Consider the following 27609-nt stretch of genomic DNA (forward strand, 5'->3'; position numbering starts at 1 on the left):
GATTGTTTTGATGAACATCCCTCATGCACTTCCTCTCAACCTTCTCTTCACCTTTGCTGAATGTGCAGGTGAGGTGGAAGGGACTTGCTGAACTTCTAGTGCTTCCTCTGTGATTTTGCCTGGCTGACTTGGAGCCTGGGTCCTGGAGCCTTGCAAGCTTGAACAGGCACAGAAATCTATCTGTACAGAAGGAAACTTAACATTTCTGTGTGGAAGTAGTTCTTGAGACAGAAGATACTGCAATAATCTGACTCAACTGAGTTTCAGTCGTGATCATTTCTTGCTTTTGGAACATCACGTTCTGGCACTGAGTCCATCTAAGCAATCCTGCATGGGAGAGCTTATGGAGTTAGATCCAAGCCCTCACCTGGTAGGATTGTCTTAGACAAGGGGCAAACTAGACACCTGTAGAGGAATAGAACAGGGCAAACATACAGTGAGATCCTTCATCCAGGTGTAATTTTACAGACACCTGTGTCTTCGAGACTGACTGAGCTGGAGGTGTATCATTCCAAGCTCCTCCATGTTACAAGAGCTGTTTCAAATACTGACCAGCTGTGTTCCTGATCAACTCTTTGCTTCCAGCTGTTTTCATCTCTCAGCCGCTGCTGCAGCCAGTGGGCAGGATTTCAGCACATTCCTTTGGAAACTTAACAACCGAAGGCCTGAACGAGCAAAGATTTAAATTCATGTCGGAGTGTTACCTGAGATGCTCAGAAATAAAAATTCATGCTGCTTATACCTCCTTTGGTTTTCAAAGTGCTTCGTCACTATACAGCTAAAAAGTGAAACTAGTTTTATGTATTTGGAATAGTAGGAATGCTGCTCAGGAATCTACCTGAGCCTGTGCTTTTCTTTTGCAGAGAAGCGGAAGAGCACAGGCAGTGACAGCCGAGGGAACAAGCTGCACCGCTCCATGCCCACCACAGACCTGCCTGCTGAGACCACCACTCCCAAGCAGGGCCAGAACTTATGGTAACACACACTTCCATAGCTGCAAAGTACTCAAAATGTAAAGGTCAAGGAATCTAGACAGATTTCTTTTACTAAACCTGCTACAAACCTGTTCCTCTTTCAGTGCTGAGCAGTTGGGTTGGTTCAGCAGCTCTGCAGGCCTCTGTTGCTGATATTATTACTGCCCTGCTAACAGGGTAGCCAGTCCAAGAGCCAGTGGAGCCATGATTCAACCTAATCAATCATACAAAGGCAGTATAAATTAAGCTTTTAAAATGCTTCTTTGATGTATTGCTTTTTAAATATTTTATTCTTCCATGTTGACAGCCTCTTTTATCCCTTTAATGCTTCCCAATGCCAAGCAGTGTCTTCTAAGTGAATCAAATCTACCTTTGAGCATGGTTGATTGTAACCTGCAGCAGTAATTGGCCTTATCAGTGTCGTTAAAGAAATTCTCCTTGGTTGAATGTTGCTCTGTGTGGTAAGGAGTGCTCATCAGTTGTCCCCGTGCCAGAAAACCCTGGCTAAGCTTCATCTGTTAACTGCTGTGGAGCACTGTGTATTTTTTTAGATAACCCTGAGCATAACTGTCACAAAGTATGTGCTCCTGCAGCTCCCCTCTTAGCAGTGTCTGTCCCACACAGTTCCACTGCTGACACACAGAGTGGGGTTGCTTTGGTCTTTGATAAATAGAGCTGAACTCATCTCCAAAGAATAGTTGCCAGTCAGAGCTACTTTTTTACTAAACGTGTACCTGCTTCCCCACCAGGAACTGTAAAAGAGACTGAAATTGTGGGTGTTTTGATTTATCTGAATCACCAGCATTGGGTGCTGACTCTTGGTATTGCCCTGCTGCTTATCTGTCATGGCATCAGGTCATAGGATATCATAGAGTTCCTGTGCTTTCCTTCACTGGCCCATCCTCCCATGACAAATCCCCACCCTGTTACCCCTGGGCCTTTGCACATCTTGCCAAAATTCAGGCAGCTGGGCTTTCCAGGGAATGGGTCCTGCACAGGCAGTGTGATCCACAGGGAAGTCCTCTGCTCTTCCTGACTGCCTCCTCTAACACTTGATCTTTATTGAGCAGAGATGGCAAGGTGTGTTCCAGGAGAAGGACCAATTCCATAAGGAAAACAGTAGCTTAAACTTACAGAGCACATTGCTAACACTGAGGGCACCATAGAGCCAAATTGGGTGAGTTAATTAACACAAAATTCCTTCAGCTTTTGTGACTCCAGGCTGAACTTGAAAAAGCACAGTATTTGATCTGCTCATTCAGGTTGGCAACTCCCAACAACATTCTGAGGGAGATCAGTGTGGTGACAGAGGCAGGAGTGCTGTGTGGAGTAACCAGTCACAGCCTGGGAGGAGTAGCTCTTGGAACCAGATCCTGGACACACTCAGTGCTAAATTATATTCTGTCACTAAGAGCTGCTTTGTATGGAGTGACCATAATAGATGGTATTCTCCTTTTAGAAAAGAAAGCAACAAAAAGAATTAAGAAGCTTCTTTAAAAAAAAAAGCTTAAAGTGACAGCCAGAAGCCCAAAACACTTTCAGAAATATTTGCCTTAGAGTTTCCTACTAAATGGTCCGAGCAAGTGCTGTCTCTTACCTTTGGAAAAAAGAAAGGGTTGAGGAAGTTGGAAACAAAACTGTAGCAGCAATAACAAAACATTTTGAGTTCACATCAGGATAAGGAAGCTGTTAAAAGTAAGAAAGCCTACTTAAAACCTGTGGTGAATCTCAGTGAAAGAAATAAAAAGAATGATAAAGTGTAGTACAGACTAAGGGCAAAACAATTATTTTCCCCCTTCTGCTTCACAAAATCTATCGTTACAGGGTCTGCCTTCGGAGAAGAGGGAAGCTCTTTGCATGAGAGAATAATTGGCTAAGAAATACTAAATAAATAACAGAAACACTCTAAACTTGTATGTTCAGCAGGGAGATGGAGAGTAATGCTAGAGGAAACTGGGGAAGTCTCCTAAAGAGGTTTTCTTTGATAGAGAAAAGAGGGATCAGGAAATAAAAGTAGCAAATGGCTGTTTTGAAATGGAGAGGAAAGTGCTGCAGCTGAGGTACACAACTGGCTGCTACCAGCTGCTGTGGATCTGTGAATTGCACCTGTTCAAAGCACCAGTGGACAAACTGCTGAGAGAAGAGTTCATTGAGGAGTAGGAAGCGCAAAGGTAATTGTCCTGGCACACAGAGGAGTCCTCAAACCAGCAGATGCTGCAGTCTGGAGGAGTAGGTTGAAGAACTGTCACTGCATACCTGCTCTGCCTTTTGGCCACTCAGACATCAGACACTGATCTGGAGGTTGGCCTGGCTGTTATGCCACAGTGTCCTTAATTTCTGTTCTTTCTTGTCCCTGCTAGGAAGGACTTTTAAGTGCTGACAGTCACAGCACTTGCTGGTTTTTTACAAGGGTCTCGTGCCTCTATGCACTGTTCTGCCAGGCAGGGGCAACAGTGCAGCTGGAAATCTGAGCCAGGCATGGGCCTTGAGCAGGGGCACAGAGGCAGCTTCTCAAAGGACACATAACCCCTTCTAATTGAGTGCTGTGGTGACTGCCTCTCCCTGAGAGATAGGGCATCCAAAGCCATGCCTGCAGCTAAGCAATAAGGTCTCTGAGCTGAAAGGCTTTTCCTTAAAGATCTGGAGCTCCTTATGGTTTGTTTGCTAAGTACCTGTCTGACACCTGCCACCACTTACATGTAAGCATCCACAGAAAGCCAAGAGACAGGCTGGGAGCTGTTACTTCAGGGGATAGCCAGGAACTAGAACTTACCTCTGAGGATATCCTAGGAAATATAGGAAAATCCTAGGAAAAATAGGAAATATTCCTATTCCTGTATTTTCCTTTGGGGCCATTGCCATTGATCTCAAGGACTGCTTTGAGCATAAATGGTTATGGAAGAGTCTTTTACTTGGCTGCTTTTTGCACATTATCCTTGGACGCCATGAGGAGCCCTGAGCCCACACTGAAGTCCATGGATATCTCTGTTGTTTGGATACAAGGACTTGTCCAGCTATAACCTGTAATTTTCACATGTGCATAGGAAGTTTCATTTCTTTGTGTTCTGCTTTAGGTCATGCTATTTGTCTCTTTTCCTAGTGGTATGTGGGATGTGGGATTGAGTAGCCTCAGAGTGCATATAAAGGATCTTTAGCTTTACCCTTTTATCCTTTAGAGTGATGGGACTGTGAAATTAAACACTAAATTAACTCTGATTAGTTGTATTTTCACAGTCCCTGCCCCTTTTCCCTTTGAGGATGGGAGCTGGTAGGGCACTAATAAAGGGAGAAATAGATTTATACTTCTATCAAGAGTTACATAAATAATATCTCGTGGAAGTAGTTCTGCTGTCAGTACTTTGTCGCAGAAAAGAAAAGGGTCCAGTGTTCAAGTATTAGTTCAGTGCTGCTAAAAGTGCAGCATCATAAACACTTGGTTACTTCTGTCTTCTTCAGACAGATGGACCACTCTCTCTGTTCAACTTGTGCTCCACTTTCACAGATGTTGATCCTTATTAAAAAATCTCCTTGTTCTGGGCACATAGGCTCTGAAGAAGTCTCTGTCCATACCGTAGTGCTTGTGAGCTGTGTACTTTCCTGCAAGAACCATGGGGGAATCACAGCCTTGGCAGGATATTAGCATGCAGGAGACTTCTTGCTCATCCTGGTCAGAAAGGGGTTGAATTTGGAAACATTGGCATCTCTGCAGAGTAACTGCCGTTGTTCTTCATCTGTTAGGAATTCAGCATGGTATGGTGGGTTTCCTCAGAAGACAATTTGAGTTAACTGTGAATGGGTGCTGACAGACTCCCTTTTCTTGCCTATATTCTACAAATGGAGTTCCCCTGTTTCCAGCAACCCTCCAAAGCAGGTAGTGGTCCTGGGCTCCTCTAGTTGTTGTTCTCTCAATTTTGTTGTTCCTTAGGCCAGGTTTTAGATCTTTCTGTGGTCCCTTGCATCCTGTAGCCTGAAAACAGGTAGGAATATTCAGCCTGAGTGAATACTGAAAGCTCCTTTTGACTTGATGCTTGTGCTATTTGTGCCTTCTGTTCTGGTTGCTGACCAGTCTGTTGGCTTGTGCTGCCAGAAATGTCAGGAGAGAATCTAGGCTGTTCTTTGTGAATGCAGGAAGCCCTGATACCAGTCAGGATTTCCCCCTTGTATATAAATTTGAAGACCCCAACCTGGTCTTGACTTTCCCAAAGGGATCTTTCCCATCCCTCTGGAGTGTGTGATTAATCTGTGTCAGGCAACATGAAGGGAACCAACTGTTTTACCATCCCTTTTTGCAAGACTCACTTTTCTTCCCCATTTAAAATGCCAGCCCTGTCTTACCATGTCAATGCTCCCAGCCTGGAAGTGGTTGAGCTGCAGCTGGACGTGCAGGTAGTTCCTACAGGTAGGGCATGCCTGGAGCTAGTTTGGGAAGCAGGAGCTGTGGCTGCACAGAGCAGAAAGGGGTCACTAATAAACTAACATGCTGTCTCCAATATGTTTGTATTTTGCAGATCAGGCTTAGGTTCAGGCTTGAGTTCAGGCTTAATTAGATCAGTTCCCTGTCCCAGAAAGCCCAGTTCTTACTCTCAGGGTGAACTGGGAAGATTAAAGTACCTGTTGCAGATGTTCTTCCTTCCCTGTCCTATGTCCTTTTCATTAGGAACAAAGTTGTACCAGGGCTTAACTCTGGCTTTCTTAGAAGGGTGGGAGCTGTTTTCTGCACCTGCCCAGCAGCCTGTGTTATCTTCCCCCAAAATACTGGAGAATAGAAACCCTACATGATGACTGTTTCCAGAGCCCTTTCCTTTTTAGTGTGACAGAACAGTGCAGTAAATGCCCCCCTTTAATTTGTCTCCATGGGAGAAAACAGGGAAAGCTCAGGCATTGTCATCTTGAATATTTGTCTAGCTGGATTCCATGGTGTATCACCAGCAATGTCTGATGTTGTTTTATCATGACCTGGGTGACCCATCTCAAGGTGTCTGGGAAATACTTCTGTGCTGAGTATCTGTAGAGCAGATGGTTTGGCGTATGGATTATGCCATTCCCCAGTGGTGACAGATTCTAGTAGGTGAAGGATATCTGAAGCTGCTCTGTCCTATTCTTCAGGGAGAGGTGCAGAGAGTATGGTGCCCAAAGGTTAATCTCAGGGTATGGAGTGAGGATGCTCCATGGGGTCAGATGTACTGAAGATAACTGGTTTGAAGACATCCTGCTTCCATTGTTGAGCAATCAATCCTATGTTCTATTAGAGTAATGAATTTCCTAGCTGAATGCAAATTGTGAGGCTCTTACCCTAGTAGGACCATAGATAGAATTATGAAATACTTTCTGATATGGTATTTAGTAAGTATTTCTGCCAGAAAAATAAGCATTTTGGAGACTGGTATTCCAAGAAGAGCCACAGTGATATCTTTCTCTAGTTGTTGCTTGACTCATCTGAGCTCATGCCCAAGAAGAAAGATTAGATCTGGAATCTTCTGGTGAGGATCACAGAGTGGTCCTTTGCAGTTGTTTCCAAATGAGGTTGATTATCCTATTTCCTGTCTTCCCTCTTCTGATGAGCAATCCTCTAATAGAAGATAGGGAATTAGTCATATTTTCTGTAAAGGACCTCTGAAGCTTGAGTTGAGTCCACATCCCATCACATGAAGAGTCTCCACGGTTTCCTAGAATAGAATTAGAAAGAAAAGAAGGAAAGTGCGGAATCTCATTTAAATGTACAACCCAGCATGCAAACATGATTGTACTTTGGAATTGAAGAATATCTTGATTTAGAGAACTCTGTAAAAGTAGTTCTCCTTTTAGATTAGACTAACTGCTGATGGCCATTGCTGTCTTCAAGGATTCCTGAGCAAGAAGGTTTCAAGCTGATCAATATGCTTTTCAGATTCTGCACTTGGGCTTTCAAGTTTTGGCAAGCTTAGCAGAGGAGGACTTATGCACTTGCAGAGACAGAGCCTGCACAGGCACACATCTCCAGCAGCAGAAGTTGTGGGATCAGCCAGGACATCTCCTTTTTAATCTGGGGATTTCTGTTTAATGAAAGAAAATAATATTAAATTGCCATGCTGTCAGTGCATAGTATGTTAGTCTTTTCTAGTATATCTAACACAACATTCAGATCACTTAACTGCAGAGTAGGAATGGAATCCCTGGGACAGACAACTAAATTCAAATGTCAATGTTTTAATAAACTTAATGGGGAAAATACATCTATAAACCAGTTTAGTGTTTATTTTGATTCTGTTTTTCTTACTCTGGCATTGGCTACATTTGGGGACCTTGAAACGAAGCCAACCTGAGTCAGAATTCTTCTACGAGCATTCCTGGAATGTTTCACCTTGCTCTATGGCGTCAGGATATAGGTTACCTCTTATCCCTACCTGCTGATCCTTGGGAACTATTTAGAAGAGGAAATTGTATCGTCACAGAGATACCCTAGGTGTTCTAGGGTAGTGGTCTAGGTGCATTTTTTTATCTTTCAGGTTTCTCTGTGACAGTCAGAAGGATTTGGATGAACTGCTGGATTGCCTGCACCCCCAAGGAGTAAGGGAGAGCCAGCTCAAGGAGCGCTTGGAGAAAAAGTGAGCCTACTCTTTGTTTTTCTTATGTGAGCCTTCTCCAAGTCAGAGCAAGTCCTTGGCACAGCAATCCTTGCCCCATTCCTGGGGCAGCATCCCAGGCTGGGCTTTGATTATTCCTGTGCTGAAGAGGGGAGAACATTCAGGTTGAGCAATTGCTGGTTTTCTTGGGCAGATTCTTGATAAATAACACTCTGAGCAGTGAGGAAGTTCTGCCAGTCTTTAAATTCCTCCTTGAAACCAGGAACAAAGGCAGGGCTGGTTGCTCTGAGCCAGATTTGCCACGTGCTTTCATGTGTCTTTCAAAGAATGTTCTGCACTAGTGGAGCTCATAGCTCTCACTGAAGACCATTGTCCCAGAGCCTGCTCTGCTCCCAGGGCAGTGCTCTGCCTGTACTCAAAGGTTGTGTTTGATTTTCCAGGTATCAGGACATCACACATTCCATCCATTTGGCTCGGAAACAGAACTTGGGCCTCAAATCTTGTGATGGCAACCAGGAACTGCTGAACTACCTCCGGAGTGATCTGATTGAGGTTGCAACGCGGCTGCAGAAGGGAGGCTTGGGATATGTTGATGTGACACCAGAATATGAAGCAAAAGTGAGTGAACAGGCAAAGTACTGAACAAGACAAGTGTGAGATGATACTTTCTGTGGAAGGTCTTTGGTCTTTTGTTCTCCTCAGACAAGAGGAGCAGGAAATCAGTTTTCTCATTTGTCCTTTAAACAGTTCTTTCAAGATTACACAGCTGATGGCTTGAGGCGTAGGCAGGTCATAATGTTGGAGCTGAGTGTCCTGTTCAATTGTCCTGTTTCCATATTCTCATGACAGGTTTCTTTATGGAGCAGAACTCCATAGCTGATTTTTATCTTCTATATCAAAGCCAGCATGTCTTGTTGAGACAGCAGCAATATGCTGGTTCCATAACCAGGTGTGGCAGGTAACCACACTGCATTAGGTACCACGGGTGTCCATTTGCAGACGCACTTCAAGCAGCAGAGAGAGTAATATCCAGCTGTTATGGGGTCCTGTGCTCTTCCAACAGGTGTACTCGCTGGAGAGCCTAAAGGATTTTGGAGAGTGTGTGATTGCGCTCCAGGCTGGTGTTGTTAAGAAGTTTCTGCAAGGTTTCATGGCCCCTAAGCAGAAGAGAAGGAAACACCAAGGAGAGGATTACATTGCCAGGGCGGATGAGATAGATGAAGACAAGAAAATGGCAGAAGAAGCCAAGGTATTGTTCACCTCAGGGCTCTGTTTCAGTCTTGCAGTAGAACTCTTTGAGTAGTAGCAGTCCATTTCATGAGGTACTAAATCTTGAGCAACTTCCTCCCATTTCAGATTTGAAGTTGAGTGTATTTGGTGTTTATGGGGCCAGGTGTTGCCTGTTTATTATGGGAAAGTAAAAATAATAGTGAGGAGATGCCTATTTTTCTCTCTGTGAATAGGAAATGGGTCAAGTTCCTTCCATACAATTCTGCTTAAATAAAAGTATATTATAGAATATTTTCACAGAACTTAATAGGAGTTGTATCTGCAAGAGAGGACTGATGGTGCTTTGGTCCACAAAGAGAAGGAGAGACATGTTTGGGTTCTGGTGACTTCAGGGGGAAGAGATTCAGGTAAATACCACATTAGGCAAAGGGAGATACAAGTTGTTGGATGTGTGGGAGCACGTGGGGAGATGTCTGGGCAGGCAAGCCTCCAGGAGAAAAGTAGTATTGTGGGTCTAAATATGTATCTCTCCTAATAAAAGGGATGGAGAGGAGCTACAGAGGGTTGGGAAGGGTACTGCAGGCACTTATGCTGCACCAGTGTTTCACACTGGTGCAGCAGAGGTACTATAGGTACTAGAGTTCAGGGGTGGTTTCTGTATACTTAGTTGAACAGGACATTAATGCCCCGTGACAAGACTTTCCCCACTCAGCTCTGCCCTGACTGATCACTGACTTCAGCAGAGGCAACAATATCAGGATTGGATCAGCAGAAGTACTTGAAAGTCCCAACTTAAAACCAAATTATATTTCTTCACCTGTGTTTATCTGCAGGGAGCAGGCAAGAAAGGTGGAGAGAAACTAATTTACAAGAGCATGTAGTGACAGGACAAGGGGAAATGACTTCACACTGATAGAGAATGGGGTGAGAGTGGATATTGGAAAGAAATTATTTCCTGTAAGAGTGGTGAGGCCCTGGTACAGGTTGCCCAGAGAAGCTGTGGCTGCCCCATCCCTGGAAGTGTTCCAGGCCAGGTTGGATGGGGCTTGAAGCAACCTAATCTAGTGGTAGGTATCTTTGCCTATGGCAGGGGAGGTTGAAACGAGACGAGCTTTAAAGTCCCTTCCAACACAAACCTTTTTGGGAATCTGTGACTGAGGCTAGAGGTAGGTTTTTTGCTGTGGATCTGTGGGGCTTTTTTTAAAGCTCCTGTCACTGTATGCTGAATGCTTGTTTGAACATCAGATCTTTGCTAAGCTGTGCTATTGCTGTGTTAGCAGGATAATTGGGATAGGTGCTAGAAATTTTCACATTCCTCAGTTGTCCTGAAGTATTTAAACTTTGCTAATTTTAAATCTTCCATCCTAAGTGCAAGGGTAATGGGAGGATGCTGTCTCCTGAAAGCTCACAGCAAAATGGAGTGCTGTAAAATCGGTGAGGTGTGAGGCGCAGAAAGGACTTGGATCAGCACATTTCCTGTTTCTACAGCAGCACCATATTGTGCTTTACTCAAATTTGCCTTAGGGCTGTAACCCTGAGGGCTATACCTGTAGGGTGTACTCAGGGTAGCATCAGATTTACTACAACACAGTCCCAATATGTGATTGTGCAGGTCTCCCCCCTTGCAAGCACTGGCTTTAGTGTCATGCCAATCTCTCTGGAGCATTTATTTATGCAGTGCAGTGCTTACTATCTCGTTCAGGCTTTTCTAGACCTTTGTGGTGGTACAAGCAATGTTCAACTTTTTTTGGGGTGTTTGTTGCTTTGTTTGGTTTGGCAATTCTTTTTAACCTCAGTTTATCTGGAATAAGCTTTCTTTTCGCCAAAGCAGAAAACCTTTACAGATGACCTTGAAAGAGCAGCCTACTTCTTAGATACAGTTATCTGAGGAAAGTCCCTGACTGCCAGGCCGACTGTTCTGAAGAAAAATCTCCTGCATAGGCTAGGAATTATGAAGCCTTTTGTGCACTGAGAGCACACAGGTAAAATACAGCATAGCCACACTGGAAAACACACTCAATGTACTTCCAGACTTAGAGGAAGAATTGCAACCCTGTGGTATGGGTATGTCTCATTTTCCCTGTGAGAAACAAGTTATGGCTTAACAGGCACCTGTTTGCTGACATAATTGTCTGTATTAAGGGTTCCTGCTGGCTCAGCTGCATTGCTGGAGCTCACACTACTGAGTGGCAAAGGATTGCAGTGAGACTTGGCTTTTGTGGCTGCTCCTAAAAATCAGGCTGGTGTCACTGTTGATGAAAATATTCCCATTTCTAGTGGCAGTAGCATGCTGGACTGTCCCAGAACAGGACTTCTTTGCAGCATGACATTGCATCACTACAGCACGAGCAGAGTGAAGAACATGGATGGGTTACCCCTCCTGTGACCCACGTTCAGTAGTCTGTGCAAGGGGAGAGTCAGTCTGCACCTGCAGACAATCCCTCAAAGAGCAGCTTCACAACCAAGCAATTCCAGTTTCAGCTGTTCCAAGGGGTTTCAGCTCAGGGTGCCATGTGAGAGCCTTCGTATCTGGAGGCTTGTCTACCTTTACCAAAGAAGGTGTTTTCTGTCACTCTGAGGTTGACATGTGACTGAGGACTCGTTCTTTTATTCTGGGAGTTGCTTTTTGTTTTTTTCCTCTGCTCAGTTGCTCCTATCCAGTAAGGAGGGGATTTAAGTAACTTCCTCCAGTCTCCCACTTTGCCTTGCTGGCAGCTGGAACTCCCTTGGTACTGGTGCTGCTCAAATGCCACAGTCTCCTGATGCTTGGGAGGCAAGGCTAGAAATTTGTTAAATTCCACAGACCTGGAGAGAAACATCTCAGCAAAGCTTGCCAACAGCTTTTGCAGATTTCTCTTGGCCCAGCATGTGAACAGCAAATCCATGGAACAGTTCCGTGGAAAATGAATTATACCGTATGCAAAGCACCTCAACAATGTTCTGCAAAGAAGGAGCGCGGAGCTGTGTAGCCTCCACAGTGGGCTGAGCAGCTTTACATTTGTCTCCGGTGATTCTTCAGGATCCGCACCAGCAACGGCAGTAGGGATGTTGGCATTTCAGAACAGTTTGTGTGTTTTTCCAAGCATCTAATATGTGCTGTGCTTCCTCAGATTCAGTCAGAGGAGAATGTGCAACTCTGCAAAACTCCAAGGTTTTGTTTGGCTCCCAAATTGCTGTCAGCTGCAGAGTTTAGATTTCCCTATCTGACACTTCGCTGTTTGTTTTTTTGTTCTCCTGGGGTAGAAGAACATAAACTAAAGGCCTGTTATGTCCCTGTCATGTCTGGGCCATCACGTCACTGTTGTAGAGCACAAGATTGGATTACCATTGGAGAGGGACATGGCTCTGGATAACTTCTGTCCTGCTGCATTTTGGATTTATCAAAATGGTATTTCCAAACCTCCTGAGCTGGGTGTATGGTTCCCATTGGCCTTGCTCTGTGCTGACCCTGGCAGCTGCCGTGGTGTGAAGCTCGGTTTTGATGCTGTCATCCTCATCACCAGTTTCTGGGATTTCAGATGAACTGAGGCCAGAGTGTCTCAGGGAAGCAGCTGATTTCATATTTGGCTGTCCAAATGCCTGTGCAGTGTGATTGTAGCTGGTGGCACTGGGTTCCCTCTGCCACCTAAGCAGCTCAGGGACCGCACGGGTGTTGCTGCGGTCCAGGTGCCTGCGCGGTACCCACTGGAGGGCAGCACAGGTCACTTCAGCCCTCCTTCCACTGTGATTACCAGCTGTTCCACAATTTTCCTCCCACATTTTACAGTGCTAGATTTCTGCCTTTTATTTTCTTAGCCTGCTGATTATTTGGGTTAGACCTTCAGAGCAAGAATTTAGTGGAGTTCTCATAGATTGATTCAACCTGACTGTGAAATGCAAAGCAGTTGACTGTTAGGAACAAACTGTCTGATCCTGGGAGACTGGATATGGATAAACCACAACCAGAACTGCTGAGGTAACACAGAAGGAAAGAAATATCAGAGTTGAGCTTTGTTTATGAAGGTTCCCAGCTAAGGGATATAAAAACATCTTTAGACTGAAGGGATCTATGTCTGTGCATTGTTGTAAGATGTTAGGTCTGTCTGCAGGTTGCTTCAGCCATGGAGAAATGGAAGACAGCAATCCGTGAGGCCCAGACCTTCTCCCGTATGCATGTACTGCTGGGGATGCTGGATGCCTGTATCAAGTGGGATATGTCAGCAGAGAATGCCAGATGCAAAGTGTGTCGCAAGAAAGGTACGCATTCCTGCCCACAGAATTCCTGCCCGTGCAGCAATTGGATGCTGTCACCTCTGCTGTGCTTAGGTGATGTGTCCTTGTAGTCCGTCACTCTGACTATGGCTGTATTTTAAGTTCTGAATGTCAGGATTTACAGTCAGCAGCATTGATCTCTCAAAAACCTTTGACCCTGACTCCAGTAAACCATTCTTATGTAGCCAGTATTGCAGAGCTGCTATCCCCTGGATATTTAGGGTACTTGGACAAAAGTAATCTACAAATCCTTCTGGGAATATTTGCGCAACTGTCCATTCCCTAGTTTCCTTTTTGGAATGCTCTTTGGATCTCTGAGCCTTGTCAGTTAATCCTGTCTTTTAGAGAAGGAGCAAGCAAGGACGGGTTGGGAAGGTTATTATGGGGAAAGCGAGGTGGGATATTGCTGCTCTGATGCCAGAGTGGGAGCAGAACTACTCAATGAGCTGGGGAGGTCACCAAACAGGTGATGAGGGGATACTTTCTCTGTGTGCACTGTAGAATGAAGGACATTAGAGTCTTCCAGGTGGAGGGCGAAATAGAAGGGGTGTCAGCAGAGATTGGTTGCTGGTATTTGTTCTGCCATAACCTCTCCTGTTGGACGGGAGCCTGGAGGAAAGAGCTTGGTGGTACATTCTGCCTCTTCACTCTTATATTTGCTGAAACTGTAGTGGAAAATGAGGGCAGGCAGAGCTCGGGGGACTGCTGGGCAACTTTTGTTTACCAAAAGGCTAGCCATCCATCCCTTTAGAGAAGTAAGGGCTGAACTGGTGCAAAATCTGCCTTCACTGCAGAACCTCAAGAGTTTGCCAAACCAGTGCCAAAGCTACCCTACCTGCTATTAGAGGAGTTTCTAGGCAAAAGTAAGGGGGGGCTCACTTGAGACTAACACAGTAGTTTCACAGAAGCTAAGAACTGAGATGTTAGAGAAAGACAAGCTGGCAAGCCCTCTGCACTTTCTTTTTCCACTTCAGTAAAGGAGAGCTGGCTCAGGATTATTTCCCTGTTTCCCCTCATCAGTGGGAGGCACAAAGAGACTAGTCCTGCTGCATACTGATTTTCAGTGTAGCCTTGTCACCCCAAGTGGAAGAAGATACCATGTAGGTCAACCAGACTGAACGTAGAACAAGAATAGCTCCATTTTTAGCTTACAGCTCTGGGGCCCTGTTTGCCGCACACTTTCCCCATGTTTGCCTGAGTGGAACCTCTTCGGCAGATTTCTATCTTTGCCTTGAGTGAAATCTTTGCAGGGCGAGGGACTTTGCATTTGTTTGTTTTTAAATGGTGCTGTTCATAAATACAGTGGTGGGACAGAAAGAAGGATCCCCAAGGAAGGTCATCAGAGAAAGGGTCCCTGCCCTCAGAGGGGGACTCTGCATCTTTCTCTTGCTTAATCCTGCCCTCCAGCACTGCAGCAGCTTCTACCTCTCAGGTTGACTGAGGCTGTGGCCTTGTTACAAGTGAGCTGCACTTTCCTAGGTGAGGATGACAAGCTGATCCTGTGTGATGAGTGTAACAAGGCCTTCCACCTGTTCTGCCTGCGGCCGGCACTCTATGAGATCCCAGACGGGGAGTGGCAGTGCCCAGCGTGCCAGCCTTCGACAGCCCGGCGCAGCTCACGAAGCAGGTGAGTGACCCTTCCTGCCCATAGCCTTGTCACAGCACAGTCTTGAGCCTCTTTTCACAAGACCCAAACCAGCCTGGAGCAAAGCCCCTTTAGAAAGTTTGAAATCACCCAGTTAAAGCAGCACGGAAACAGAAAGAAAAGCAGTTTCAGGATGTAAGTTTAGCACACGTGTGTTGTACTGATGCATTACAAGTTCATGAGTTTTAATAAATAACTTGGGTTTGGAAATGAAAACATAGGCAAAACACCCACCAAAATTAGTTACACTAAGAGTTGTTGTTTCCTTTGAGCATGTGGTTGGGTTATTTCTTCATGTAGCTGGTGGCTGCAATTCTGTGGGTCCCTGGGCTGGGTTACTGCAGTGTTCTTTTAAGCTAGAGCAGACATTACTCCAGGCTGCATCTCAGTCCCCACTCTGCTACGACAAGTCAAAGTGCCGTGCTAATGGTTTTCTGTACCTGATGACCTTAGCAAAACAGGACCATCTTATAATGTGACAAAGGGAATGTGATTTGAGGAGGCGTGGCAAATACGAGTTGCTGCCTCCTGACGGCACGGGGTTAGATTGGTTTTTTGAGTTGCAAACTGGAACTTAAACATTTTACAGTGAGTGTCATTTGCTGGTGGTAACTGTGCTACATCTCCCCGTATATCAGTGAGGTGAGGCTGTCAAGTGGCACCTGATGCAGAAGCAGAGAGCAGATCCTCCCTGACAGAGGAGCAGCACAATAGAGGTGTGCCAGCCAGTACCGTGCAGGTGGTGGTATATGGCCTTAAAAGTATTACTTACTCTCTGGACAGCATTTTAAGAGTTCATCAGGCTTGTACACAAATGACAGGGCTTAAAAGCAACTCTTGTAGCCTGAGTTCATAGTTACTTGGATGTGGCAGAGTCACCTGCAAGCTGCTCAGCTCCTGGCCCAGAGCCATCAGGTGGAGAACACCTGTTTTCTGCTTTCTGCTCTTGTTGTCTTGGCTGAGATAGGAAAAGAATGTCAGCCTGGCATATTCTTCGCCCTCTGTGCTTTGGAAGTTTTATTCCTTTTATTGCTCGAGATCCTCTTTCTCCAGGGGATTTAGACTCCCATAGCAGCTTTGCCTGTGTCCCCTTTTGCTTGGGTATGTTGGTTTTTAATGGTCCAAATGAGACCCCACCAGCAGTGCTCCCTCTAGTTCTGGGATCCCCAGCTCAGGAAGGACTTCAACCTGTTGGAGCAAGTCCAGAGGAGGCCACCTAGTTGATATGAGGGATAGAGCATCTCTGCAATTAGGGAAGGCTGAGAAAGTTTGGATTGTTCAGCCTGGAAAAGCAAAGGCTTTGGGGTGACCTAATTGCAGTCTTTTAATTCCTGAAGGGAGCCTGCAAAAATGATGGAGAGAGACCGTTTACAGGGGGGAATGGCTTCCTTGACATTGTCCCTTGACAGAAGGCAGGGTTAAATTGGATATTGATTGGGAAGATATTCTTCCCTTTGAGGGTGATGAAGCCCTGGCACAGATTGCCCAAAGAAGCTGTGACTGCCCCATCTCTGGAAGTGATGGAGCTTTGAGTAACCTGCTCCAAGTGTCTGAAGTGCTGAAGTGTCCTCTGCAGGGGGACTGAAGCAAGTTGAGCTTTAAGGGCCCTTCTAACCCAAACCTTTCTATGATTCTATGAATGATTGAACAGACACAGATGAGAAGCCAGAATGTGCTGGGCAGGGAGTCTGCATGGCTTCTGACTTTTTAGCACTTGAGGAGCCTGACATTCTGTTCACCAATTTGTTTCCCATAGTGTAAAGAAACCAATCTATTTCCTTAAGTATATGGAAAATATTCCAGCAGGAAAAAGAGCCCCTCTTGAAACTCTTTAGGCCTGGTCTACAGACCTGGGCAAATAGCAAATCTTCCTCTCAGGGAAGAGTAATTACACAGCAATCACAGTCTTATAATCCCCTGCCCCATGGTCATGGTGCCTAGAATACCAAGAAATACCATGATTCAGCTCTTGGGAATTTTCAGTCCTGATTTTTAGTTGAGGAAGTGAGTCCTTTGAGCTGTAGCTATAACTTGATATTCTAGAATACAGCAAGCTGCTTTTGGCTGAGCCTGGTGTTAGTAGTACAGTCCAAACAGTACCAGGCCCCTGGGGCCACTGATGCTCTGTTGCTCAGGCTCTTGTACCACAAACACATACACCTGCCTTGTTCTAGGAACTATGCAGAGGATTCTGCTGAAGATGAAGGTGAAGAAGGTGAGGAAGCTTCTGATGAACCAGATGCTGAGGAGGAAGAAGAGGAGGAAGAAGACTATGAAGTTGCTGGACTAAAATGTAAGGCTTTGACCAAATAGGGAAGTAACAGAAAATAGTAATCCTCTCTCCTGCCTTCAGTATCTGAAATACTGATCCTCTTTGGGACTTTTCCTCATGCAGACCAGGTATAGGCCTGGGAGATGTCACAGGGAAAGGCTGTGGCTGTGCTGTGGTTACTTGGGGAGCTGGAGTAAACCCTTGGCCATTTGTGATGGGGTCAGCACTAGCAAAGATTGAAACTGCTCACTGCCCAGTCACTCCCTGGGGACACCGCTGTTCTGAGGGCTGAGAGGGGTCAGTAGAGACTGCAGTGGGCTGGGGGGTCATCAGGGCCTGCAGAGCGGTGGGATTGTCAGTCTCTGCGCCTGCCGGATTTGTTGTACACTGGAAGCTGTTTAATTGCTTATGGGAGCTCTCACCAGAGCCCCCTCTCCTTTCTTTTCTTTTTCCCACCAGTTCATAACCCCTTGAGTGCAGGACTTCTAGTGATTTGGCAAGGTGGCATTTTGAAATAGGAGGACTAGCACTTCCTCTCTTTATTCCAGTTAGAAGGCACAGTGCTCCAGGTGTAGTGTGGCCTGGACCACCAGCACCCTTTGATTGCCTACAGACACCAGTTGGGATGCTCCTGGGGCAGCTGGGAGGAATAAAAGACTGTTTTCTAGATACCTCAATGTCTGCTTCTTCACCTAAACATATTTAGTATGTGTATCCACTTTGGTTTTAGGGGAGTTTGATTCAGTCTCACTTGCTGCACTGAAAAGTTCAGTCTGGGAATGACACACTGCCTTCATTTGCTTTCTGCCAAACTGTCCTTGACTGACATAACATTAAATACAGGTTGTCTTAAACAAGGCAGATGGAATCCAGAGGCTGGGACTCAGAGGATTAGCCCATGTTCTTTTGAGGGTTTCCATCCAGGCCTGAGTCTTGATTCCCTTACTTTATTCTGGTTTCAGGGAGGCTCACTGATACCACGGCTGTGCGCACTGCTTGTTGTCCTGTGGTGTATCCATGTCCACACTTGGAGTGTGTTTAGCCTGTGTTGCACGGCCAAGGCAGGAGCTGAGCCAAGCTTTCCAAACAATGGCAAAAGAGAGTTACAGTCACTAAAAATAAAGTGCTAAATGCAACCCCTGGCTTTAGAGAGCATTAACATGGAAAGGTCACCATGGAAAACTTTTGTTTGAATAGAAAAATCACATTGATCCTTATGGCGTTTATCCTGAGGGATCTAACCTAGAATGTTGGATTGTCAGACATTTAGCACGTGCTGCACGCTTGATACACAAGCAGAGTGACAGCAGGTGGACGTCCTGCAGCCTCGCCACATGCCCAGCATGATGATTTATGGGACAGGGCTGGATCAGAGGCTGCAGCTGAGGTATCCAGTGTGCTGGATACAGCTCAAGGACTTGGGATCAGGGGGAAGGGCTTGGACTTGGGAAGGCAAACACATTCTCCTCATACAGAGGGTCATGGGAGAAATATAAGACAAGGGAGTGCGTCAACATGCTTACATTGCCACCAGTGGGGAGCTCTGAGAGGCAGACTCACACAGGCAACTGCATTTCTCTAGGAGGTAATGTGGCAACCCCAAGTCTTGGGGAATAAAATCCCATTGTTTCCCACTTGCAGCACATGGAGCAGCTCCCAGCTGCAGTAATTTGACACTTCCTCTGCACACAGTTCCCTTCTCAGGGGGCTTATCCCACTATGTGGGCCACTTGGAAAAGCACCCGTCCCCAAAACTGTGAGGAGCAAAGGGGCAGTAGGAAACTGAGGAAACTCCCGATTTCTGCTCCCAGTGCTTTCAGAGAGTATGTTGCTGTTTTGAGACAGCTGTCTGTCCTTGCATTGCTTTCCTGTCTTTCCCTCAAACCTTGATGTGTTGGGGTCTCTTGGTGCTGCAGGCAGAGAGGTTTGCTTGACCTGCAGTGGATGATCCAGGAGCTCCCAGGTTTCCCTTGGAGCTTGAGGATCTGCTGTGTGTGAGTACCCTTTTAGCAGCAGGCTGTTGCCAGCCATGGCCTCTTCAGGCAGGTGGTGATGACCCACAGATGCCCTCTGTAGAAGGTGTGAGAGTGTAGCTGAGATGAGGCTGGGTGGTCCCTGGGGTCACCAGCCTGAGTGAGGCTCAGCCTAGTGTGGGAAGCACAGGGTGGTGTCTGCTCCCAGATGCACCCAGGCCTCTAAGCCCGTGGCTTATCTGTTTCAGTGAGGCCCAGAAAGGCAGCCCGGGGCAAGCAGGGCTCCATGTACTCCTCGAGGCAGGGAAGGCACCAGAGGAAGAAGCAGACACTGCACTCTGTGCGGGGACCCCGGCAGCGCACGGCGCCTGTCAACGGTGCAGACATCGATGAGCTGGTAAGTGCCAAATTTCTCCCTGGAGACCACTCACATTGTGAGTTATAAACCAAACAGGTGGCATGCTTCCTCCTATCCCTTCACAGAGAAGTACCCTGAAGCCCGGGTTGGGCTGGGTTAACAAAGGAGACATATCCTTAAGGGCCTGCTGCAGACAGAGCACAGATATGTCAGGCATCCCTCCCCAGTCGCTTTCACACATTGTCCCCTGGAGCAGCAGGCAGCCTGCAGCTTGTTAAAGGTTTTTAAATAGTATCCATATGTCTCTGCAGAGAGGTGGGGGAACTGAGGGGGTCCCGGATGGCCAGAGAATGCCAGCAATGCTGGACCCTTGCTCCCTAGCCTTGGCCATTTTATGACAGTTGTTGTCTGTATGGTCACTCCCCAACTTCCAGGACATAATTTGGCCGGTTTAGGTTTCACTTGATATTTAAAGAATAAAACCATAGGCTCCTGCACAGAGCAGTCTGTGCGTGCTGGGTGGGGGGAGCTGCAGCGACTGTCTCTGGGGAGCTACATGCCATAGGGGATACGTGAGGATACTCCAGCCCCACAGCCACGTCACAATGCCCTGCAGATCTGCCATCTGTCCCGTGACCAGCACTAGTGGTGCTGGTGAGTCCTGTCATTCTCCTTGCTCATGGACTGTGGGCTCACTGCTGCCTATGCTAGGTCTGGGGGACTGTGCTTGTCTCTGTTATATACTGGAGGGCAAGCAAGCCCAGCATAGACAGCCACAGCCAGCACAGAGGGATATTCCAGTGGGGAAAATCTTACTGGAACAGCACAGTGGCTCAGAGAAGAGGACTTTGTCATGATTTATCACTTGTCCTGGGAAGAGACCGGAGCTGGGTCAGAATAGTGAGTACCCTCTGCTGTGAAGCCTTCCTGTCATTCAGTGTTTTCCTCAGCAGTGACATACCACAAGCTGAGCTCTGGAAGCTATGGGGATGTCCCCATGCTGGGTGTGACCTGTTCTGGGTCCCTGGGCACATGAGTGACCTTGTGCTGAGCCTGCACAGGGATGATAGTGCTCAGGGCACCAGCTGCTCCTGGGATTTGAAATGGCACAGTCAACTCTGCCAGGGCAGAACAGCAGCACAAGTGCTTCTCCATCTGCCTCGGGTTCTTCCTGCTGCAAGCTCAAGAGAAGGCAGGGAGAGGGAATTCACATTCTTCATTTGCTGGCATTTATTTTTTGGCTGCTTGTTGTGGCCATATTGTCTTTGAACTTATTTTGAAAAAGCCACCTGCTACCAGAAGAGAGCTGGGCAGTTTGTGAGCTGTTCCCACCAAGCTCCTGAATGAAGCTGCTGTCCTGAACCCAAGCGGCTGACACATGTCATAATCACAGAATGGCCTGGCTTGGAAGGGGTCCTAAATGCATCGCATTCTAACCCCTCTGCCATGCACTGGGACACTTTCCGCTAGACCAGGTTGCTCCAAGCCCTGTCCAACCTGTCATTGAACACTTGCAGGGATGGGGCAGCCACAGCTCCTCTGGGGAGCCAGTGCCAGCCCCTCGCCATGTTCAGAGGGAAGAAGTGTCCTGGCTGTGCTAAGAACTAGCTCCTTTGGCCTCAGGGCTGTTAGCTGAACTCTGAAGCCTGTAGCAGTTCCCTCTTTTTACCAACATACTTTGTGTGGGCAGGTCCTTCAGACAAAGAGGACAGCGCGTCGCCAGAACCTTGAGCTGCAGAAGTGTGAGGAAATCCTCAGCAAGCTGATCAAGTACCGCTTCAGCTGGCCCTTCAGGTGAGGGCAAATGGCATCTTCCTCCTCTGTGGGCAGGACTGGCCACAGGCTGTGTGGGGATGTGGGCTGGCTGTGGTGCAGTCCTGCCAGATCCACTTGAGAAGCTTAGGACTGGCTCCAAAAGCAAGACATATCTGGGAAGAAGCTGCTCCAGAAGAAACCACCATGTTCTCAGTCTTCTGCTGGACTGAAGACATGGTGCCCTTCTGAGGTGGTAGGCAAGAGGCTAATGCAGGAGGTAGGTGTTCTCTACTGCCCCCAGGATTTTTGGAGCACTGAGGTGCTGTGACTGAGGGAAGCTTCCCTCATGGACCTTCCCCATGCCTGAACCAGCTCCCTGGGCTCCTGTGCTTCCCATTCCCGTGCCATAGGGCTGATGTATCTGTAACATTGTAGTGGTATTGCTTGGGCTTGTTGCACCACTGTGGGGCTGCAGGTCACAGGTGCCACAGGGGCAAAGAGGTGGCAGGACCCCACTTCTCTGCAGTGGTGCCAGGGTTGGCATTCCCTTCCTATCGCTGTGGCCCTTCTTTTGGCAGGGAGCCAGTGACCACGGAGGAAGCTGAAGACTACTTTGAGGTCATCAGCAACCCCATGGACTTCCAGACTATGCAGAGCAAGTGCTCTTGTGGCAATTACCGCTCTGTGCAGGAGTTCCTCTCCGACATGAAGCAGGTGTTCTCCAATGCTGAGCGCTACAACCAGAATGGGAGTCACGTACTGTCCTGCCTGGAGAAGACAGAGCAGTGTTTGATTGACATGGTGCACAAACACCTGCCAGGCCACACGTATGCACGCAGGAAACGCAAGAAGCTCTCTGCCAGGTGCCAGGGACTGGAGGAGCAGGAAGGGGACAGTGAGTCAGAGCCCCTTGAACATTCCCGGGGGCGGAAAAGGAAGAAATGAGGGATGGGGAGGCTAGGGGGAGAGCCAGAACTGGAGCAGGCCTTCTGGTGCTGCCAGGCAGTCGGATGGGTTGTCTGGAGGGAGTTGAGAAGCAGCGGGCACTTCTCTATTAATCCAGCCTTCCCTTGGGCCCATCCTAGTTTTAATTTTTCTGCAATTTCCTCAAGTCATCCATTGAGTGGTAATGACTTAATGCTTCCTCAAAATCTACAAAGCTCTTCTTGAGTCTGTCCTGCCAGGAGGGGAAGGTGGGAGGGCAAGGGGAGGGCCTGGCCAAGCTTGGCTGGGCAGAAGAACACCAGCATGCTCCAGTTCAGGCACTGTCAGTTTCCTGGAACGATTTGCTTCCTTGCCTTTGCAAGCAGCTAGAGCGCGGTGGGGCAGTCTGCTGCCAGTCATGTGAGCACACCAGCCTCCAACTGGTGCAGGGGAGGATCGTGTTGCTCCACAGAAGGACTGGGGGCCATCAGGCCAATGGGCTACTCAGGCTTGCATGTATATATTTATATGGTGTTAATTCTGAGCCTCAGTTCCGGGCTGTGTGGGGCGAGCAAGCACTTAGGTGTACCGCGGTCTGGCTTTCACCAGCATCCCAACACCACTGCTCCAAGGTGCTCCTGCTTTCCCCTCTCCTTGGGGAGCAATCCTTGGAGGTCTCAGTCCAAGGAGGGCTCTAAGCTCAACTCCCCACCTGTACATGCCAAGAGGAGGCTCCTTGCTCCCCTGGACATGCATGTCATCATGCCAGCCCTATGGAGTGCCAGCAGTAAACTGGAGAGTGTGCGTGTCTATGCAGCCCAAGGAGAGCTCCAAGGCCAGGGGAGAAGCAGAAATGTGCTGTGTAACTTTTTAAATTAATTTTTTAGTTGAAAGTGGCTTTGTTTCTAGCTGTGATCTTGTACAAAGAACACCTGTAAGATACCCTTGTCTTGCTTTGGCACATGTACAGTTTATATAAAATCGTGTTTGCTTTATATTTCCCCCTTCTTTAAAACTCATTTTCCTACCAGTAGCAGGAGTTAGATCAGGGGACTTTGGGGGGGAGAGGGAGATCCTAGTCTCTCAGCCACACTTTCATGACATTTCATAGTAACACCCTTGTTCCTGTGCTATGGCCCAGCACCAGCTCCTGCTGCCCCAGATGCTGACTTTTCCTTAAGAAAAGGGTTTGTTTTCTCATTCTCTCTTCCTCTCCATCATGACAGGTTTGGATCATACAATCAGGGCTTGAACTTCTTATCCCAGAATGGTTTGATGTGGAATAAATGGGCCATGGGGCTGTTCGGTGCTGGTTTTGCAACAGAAAAGCAGAAGCAGCTGTTGTAGCTCCTGGGATTTGAGAAGAAAAGAATAATCAATTACAAATTTCAGCCTAGTTTTGCGAATGTTTTAGGTTTGGGGTTTTTTTTAACAGGTACTTGTTTTAAGTTCTGGACTGTCAATGACTGCACATGAGGCAAGTTTCCAGCCCCTTCCCTCTCCTCAGCCTCACTTCCCTGCCCCACAGAATAGCACTGACATTTGTATCTCGCACATCCCTTCAGAGGCTGTTTTGTCTTGTTTCCTAGAGATCATTTCCTGCAGGTCCTACATGGTAGAACCTTTGGAACTGCACGTTTTCTTAAAAATCAGTGTCATTTGGGGGGAGGGGGTTTCTGCAAAGGGCTGTACTTGTAATAAATTGGAAACTTAAGAATAAACATTATGTACTTGTGTTTGTAAACATGGCTTCTGTGAGTTCTTTGTTGGTCCCTGTGTTGATGTGGGATTGTCTGATATGGCTCTCCTCTGCCTTCCTAGAGCTACCACCGAACATCTCTGGAGCACAAATGGAGCTATGGCATAAAGGAACGGTGAGTCAGGATCAGATCAGCTTCCAGTGTGGTGCTGGTGTGTTGTCACCCTCCCCAAGGACAAGGAACAGAGCTATGCTCTCCCTGCCCCTGGAGTGGGGAGCAGTCCTTGTTCCTTGTCCCCTGCAGGGTGCCAGTGTGACACTTGTCCTCCTGTTCCATTCGGGGTGGCACTGGGCACCCCTGAAGGGACTTCCTCCAGGTGATGGGGGAGCTGGGATGTCTCTGCTCTTTTGCACTAGCATGGCCTGGCTACCAAAGCCTCTTCCCTTGTGTTGGAGTGTGTTATGCAACCTGAGCCATGCTTGCAGTAAGAATTATTGCTGCTGTGTCCCAGGCCCCCATCCTGATCTCCAGCAGGGACACTTGGAGCTCCAAGGGCAGCTGGAGCAGTGACATGCCAATGCTCATGACTACAGCTGTGACACAAAGGGTTTGGCCGAAGCTTTGCTTGTTTCTGCAGGGACAGCGAGGGTTCCTGGGTGTCTTCATCCTGCTCCTCACTCCAGATCTGTGCTGGGAGTGTTCCAGCCAGGCCCCATACTGCTGGGCAGGGAAATCCTGATGGGTTTGAGGGCTTGAAGGCTCTCGGCAGTGGGCTGATGCTGTTTTCCCTGGAGAACCCTCCTCTCTCCACAGTGGATGGTTTGGCTTGCTGGCCATGCAACAGGACCTGGGTGAATCTGAGTGACTCCAGCTGGGATATTTCGAGGCCTCAGTGTGGAGATCTTGCAGCAGTATCTGCTCCAAGACCTTTCTGGAGACTTGTTTTTTATAGCAGCCCCTCCATGGCATCACTGTCTTGTGCAGGGCTATAAATAGCTGTCCTCACACCTGGCAGGGCAATGTGGGGGCTTGGCAGGCAGCCGGAGCCCTGCTATCACCATCATCAGCCCTGCTGCACCTGCTGCCTGCAACAAACCCCCGGGGGCTCCTATGATTGCTAGAGTTCCAACGTGGCCTTGGGAAAATGAGACCCAACTTTGGCCCCCATGGGTTTTCTCATGGCTTAATTCTCAATCATTAATTAATATTCTGGGTAATGGGGGTTTTAGCAAAAAAAAGCAAGAGAACAGTGGCTTTTCTTTTGCTACTCAAACTTGGAGGGAGTGTCCATCCATGTGAGGGTGGATAAACTCCATAGCTCAGCAAATGCCAGGAGTGACAAGACTCCACTTCTCCATGCTGAGCTGGACCAAGACCTCGGGGACGTCAGGATGTCCTGGCCCCGTTCTCACCCAGCTGGCATCCCCAACTCGCCCTCCGCAGCCATCCTAGGCCAGGCACTGCCCTGTGGGGCCTTAGGCACTGCTGACCCCTACTTGTTGCTTGCTGGGGGTTTATTGGAGCAGATGTTTGGTGTCCTTGGGGCTGCTCTGAGGAGGATGGAGATGGGATGCAGGGATGAGTTTGGGTGGGGGTGTACAGAGAGAGCCTGAGCCCCACAGCACAGGGTTGAAAGAAGCTGTGACTAGGAGCCAGCAGTGTCCCTGGGCCAGTCCTTCCATGTGACAGCTCTGCTTTGCAACAGGCTCTGTGGAGCTGTGTCCTGGCCATACTCAGCTCTTGGGACTGGCAACCTCCAGTGGAGCCAGCTGGGCTGCTGGGGCTCATAGTGTGTAGTGGTGGGTGCCGACAGCCCCTCTGGGGCCCGATAGCAAGGACCCATTGGGACGGCTTATCTGGATGAGCACTCCAGAGGCAGCCGCTCCTTGGCAAGCACCGGGTGCTCAAGGGCAGCCTGTCCCCAGGGGTGCCGCCAGCCAGGCACCAGCACTGGGCTGCATGCCTGGCACACAAGGTGAACCCAACTGTCTCTGGGCGTAGCACCCAGGGCAGAACACAGGGAGAACACATGGCTCTGTGTCCCCTTCCCAGGCAGCCCCTGTCTAGAGCCATGCCCAGCTCCCCAGCTGGACTTTGGAGCCTGTCCCGCAGCCAATATTGACTCTCCTGCCCCAGGTCATGGCCCTTTGCCCAAAACAAACTTTCCTGTGGCAACCAAGGGAGCTCCAGAGGCTGCAGACCACCAGTGCTCCTTGGCAAGCACCAGGTGCTCAAGGGCAGCCTGTCCCCAGGGGTGCCGCCAGCCGGGCACCAGCACTGGGCTGCATGCCTGGCGCACAAGGTGAACCCAACTGGCTCCTTGCCCTAACACCATCATCACCACCAGCCTGGATGCCCACCAGCACAGCCAGGGGTACCCAAATCTGTTGAGAGAGCCTCAGTGTCCCCCCAGCGACACCGCATGGGCACTGGGGGCTCCTTCACACCTTGTCCACCACACCAGCTCCTGGGGGAGGAAAAAGCTTTTCTCAGCTCAGTGACCCAACTTCTCCTGCCTTCCTGGCATCCCAGGGGTGGCAGGGAACAGATTAAAGGTGCTTCACCGATCCCAGCATCACAGCAGCACAGAGCCCTGGCAAAACTCGATGGTGAGTGAGGGATCCTGACCCCAGCCCTTGCCCCCACACCAGCCATAGTGGGGAGTCTTGCCCCTGTCCTCCAGCCACAGTTTGATAATCTGAACCAGGAAGGCTTCATCAAATGGGGACCAATGGCTGCTGGGGTGAGCAGTGGATGCCAGGTTGAGTGCTGGAGAGAAGGTCCATTGCGGGATTGTTGCTCCCTGGACAAGGGTTGACCCTCCCTGGAGTCCAGATCTGCCCAGCCTGCAGGCTGGCTAATTAGATGATGGACAAGTCTAAGCATCACTAGAGCTGTGTTGCCCCTACAGATCCTGCTTGCCCCAGGTGCTGTGCTGCCTATGCCCCTGCCACAGCCCCCTGCCCACTTCTCTTCCCTAGCACTGGGAACCCCTGGCACATCCCTGGGGACAGCCAGGCAAAACAGCTCCACCAAACCCCTAGAGAGATGAGCTGGCCCCTGCCAGCCCCTCAGGATGTCTCAGGGGGGTAGGCACTTCCCCCGCTCTGAGCCCCTGCAGAGCCACACTCCTGCCCACTCTGTGCCCAACAGCCCTGGCTCCTCCTGCCAGCTTCACCAGCACCAGCTGAAGCTTGAATTTCCCTGCAGACAATGGGGAAGGCAAGCTGGGATTGTAACCAGAGCGGGAGATAAATAAAGCTGCCCAGAAGTTTCCATTACCCGCACCTCAGGCTTCTGTGGGGGGACATCAAAGCTGAGCCCTCTCTGCCCCAAGTTCCTGTGTCCCCAGCCCATCTCCCTGGCTCCCGGCCTGCCCCCTCAAAGCTCCTCAGCCTAGCACCGAGGCTCCAGCAGCCGATGGCACCGACACTAATCACCTTCAGAGCATGGAGTGGAAAAGATGATTCGTGTCATAGCATAGGAAAACCCTCCTCCTCTTCCTTCTCCTGCTTGCCAGGGGGCAGACACGGTCCCAGGGAAGCCACGGAGGGGAACTGGATGGTGTTACCTGCTGGTACCACACTCTTGCCAGCGACAGAGGCACCCCTGTGGTGGCATGGCCTGGCCTGACATGAAAGCCCCCAAACTGGGGTGGGGTCCCATGGGGGAGCTCTTGATCCCCTGGAATCCCTGCAAACAGCACCAAGCTTGGATCAAATAACACATCCAGGGTTTATTGTTTTTTCCATTCCTTGCAGCTAACGATCAAAAAAAATTTAAAATAAATTACAGAATTAAATAAACACGAATGGATTATTCCTCTCCCTGTCCCTTCCCCACCATCCCCCAAAGAAAGCGTTAGAAGGAGTCACTGGATTTGGCAACAGCAAAAACAAAACATCCTCTAGGAAAAAGCGGCTACTTGTCAGTGAGTGGTGCTGGGGGATCCTACAACCTTGCC

At 48.5% G+C, this 27609-nt stretch overlaps 2 protein-coding genes across 5 annotated transcripts in view; one reads left to right on the forward strand and one right to left on the reverse strand.

Annotated features, from left to right (window-relative positions):
* Positions 1 to 23689, forward strand: part of BAZ1B (bromodomain adjacent to zinc finger domain 1B) — a 43594-nt gene extending 19905 nt beyond the window's left edge. Inside the window, exons 10-19 of the mRNA XM_036395114.2 lie at positions 864 to 975; positions 7460 to 7558; positions 7978 to 8155; positions 8601 to 8786; positions 12856 to 13003; positions 14498 to 14645; positions 16838 to 16956; positions 19157 to 19305; positions 20957 to 21060; positions 21600 to 23689. Of these exons, the coding sequence (XP_036251007.1) occupies positions 864 to 975; positions 7460 to 7558; positions 7978 to 8155; positions 8601 to 8786; positions 12856 to 13003; positions 14498 to 14645; positions 16838 to 16956; positions 19157 to 19305; positions 20957 to 21060; positions 21600 to 21966 (1610 nt within the window). The 3' untranslated portion in view covers positions 21967 to 23689. The remainder of the gene's footprint in view (positions 1 to 863; positions 976 to 7459; positions 7559 to 7977; positions 8156 to 8600; positions 8787 to 12855; positions 13004 to 14497; positions 14646 to 16837; positions 16957 to 19156; positions 19306 to 20956; positions 21061 to 21599) is intronic.
* FZD9 (frizzled class receptor 9) overlaps positions 1 to 27609 on the reverse strand; it is a 30904-nt gene that overhangs the window by 1322 nt on the left and 1973 nt on the right. Inside the window, exon 2 of one of the 4 annotated variants that reach the window (XR_004981373.2) lies at positions 3748 to 6640. The exons of 1 other annotated variant lie outside the window; for it this stretch is intronic. The gene's annotated coding sequence lies outside the window, so the exon portion shown is untranslated. Of the gene's footprint in view, positions 1 to 51; positions 6641 to 27609 lie in introns of all 4 variants that reach the window. 2 more of the 4 variants (XR_004981372.2, XR_004981371.2) reach the window with 2 other exon arrangements.

This window comes from Molothrus ater, chromosome 21 (assembly GCF_012460135.2).
Source record: "Molothrus ater isolate BHLD 08-10-18 breed brown headed cowbird chromosome 21, BPBGC_Mater_1.1, whole genome shotgun sequence".
In the NCBI taxonomy this organism is placed as follows: domain Eukaryota; kingdom Metazoa; phylum Chordata; class Aves; order Passeriformes; family Icteridae; genus Molothrus; species Molothrus ater.